Below are 1,603 nucleotides of genomic sequence, written 5' to 3'. Positions count from 1 at the left end.
AATATGTTTGACCAGAAAATCTTAACCAAAAGTATCCTTTCAAATACTGACCTTCATTAACAAAGAAATCATACTCTTGTGAGCAGAGTAGTGATATTTATAGACACAATCTGAATATAATTTTTGATTCATATTCTCTTTAAGGAGTTACCCTGAGTGACTGATATGAATAACTAAAAATGCTTTGAAATAAATGGTTAGAAATAATGAGAAAGTCTTAAAAATGGAGTAGAAGAATGCTGTCCTTTATAAACTGTTAAAATGTCTGGGTTGAAATGTTCTTTTACTTCAATTTGAACTGAGACAAGAGAGGAGAATAATTAGGTGTTTCAGACAGCCGATAAGAAATGAATTTGTACCTTGTAAACAGTAGGTAAAAAGACTTAAATTCAGTGTACATTTTTCGAAGCACACATCTCAGCCTAAAAACGAGCATCTTTTTTTCCAGGGGTGACTCAATCAGCACACCTAATGTTTTCAGCTGCCATTGCACTCAATGCAACTGACACAATTTTCTGACACTCTATTTATTGCTGGGTGCAATGGCCATTTAAGTCTGTATAAATCAAACGGTTTGGACAAAGCTGGCAGTATTTATAATGTCAGGATGAGCAGATGTTTCAAATTTGCCCTCATTTCCATATATATTCTGTTTGATCATGCCCTTGCCTATGTAAATGAAGGAGGCATTTGACTCCACTATTGCTTTAAATTCATTTCTATTCAAGTAATTGGACTGAAGATATTAAATGGTTATAATTTGCATGGTAGCATTTCAGGAGCTTTTGAGTTAAAGTAATTTTAGGACCTGCTTACATCAGGAAGTCCTTGTGTGTATGATTAAAGTTCATTCACCTTTAAGCAGATCTAAATGAGAAAACATAATTTATTCACACAAATGTCAGGTATATTTTGGATATAAAGGGTCAAATTGTAGCTCGAGAATTCTTTTTAATATGGAGGTTAATCTTAGAATCTTAGAAGGTCAGGAAATAAAGGACCTCTTCATAAAACAACTCTATTTCATTCTATAAATATGCACTTAACAATTTAGTGTCAAATTAAGGATGGAATTGGTACATTATTACTATTGTACATAATATGTATAAAATAAAGGCAGTACTTGGAATATCAGTAAATTGTCTCAATTAAGACAATAACCACATGCTTTTGATTTAGAGTAATTTGTTTCATCTCCTTTAGAACCTCCACATTTTGTTGTGAAACCCCGTGACCAGGTTGTTGCCTTGGGACGAACTGTAACGTTTCAATGTGAAGCAACTGGAAACCCACAACCAGCTATTTTTTGGAGGAGAGAGGGGAGTCAGGTACAACCTTTTTCTAATCTTTTACTCAGCAAAGTTGGGTACCAGATATATCAGAAGAAAAATCAATGTATTACTTAGTCATACAGCTGTCATATTAAGAAACCTTAGAAATCTCTGAGTGCCCCAGAAAATTTCAGCAATAAGACAGAAGACAAAATTGTCTTCATTGTTTTATTTCTCAAAGAGAGATATAGAATAGTCATTGTTTTATCCTATAAATTTTACCTTTATTTCTAATTCAGCCACATTAAAAAGAAACTACACTTTTTTTCTCA

At 32.9% G+C, this 1,603-nt stretch overlaps 1 protein-coding gene across 1 annotated transcript in view; it reads left to right on the top strand.

Moving 5' to 3' along the window:
- The window catches only part of ROBO1 (roundabout, axon guidance receptor, homolog 1 (Drosophila)), a 142,824-nt gene that overhangs the window by 40,681 nt on the left and 100,540 nt on the right, over nt 1-1,603 (top strand). Inside the window, exon 6 of the mRNA XM_012642110.1 lies at nt 1,204-1,328. Within this exon, the coding sequence (XP_012497564.1) occupies nt 1,204-1,328 (125 nt within the window). The remainder of the gene's footprint in view (nt 1-1,203; nt 1,329-1,603) is intronic.

The sequence above is a fragment of the Propithecus coquereli genome, unplaced genomic scaffold (assembly GCF_000956105.1).
Source record: "Propithecus coquereli isolate 6110/MARCELLA unplaced genomic scaffold, Pcoq_1.0 Scaffold174, whole genome shotgun sequence".
In the NCBI taxonomy this organism is placed as follows: Eukaryota; Metazoa; Chordata; class Mammalia; order Primates; family Indriidae; genus Propithecus; species Propithecus coquereli.
Note: the sequence above shows the minus strand (reverse complement) of the source record. Positions and strands in the feature narration are given on the sequence as shown.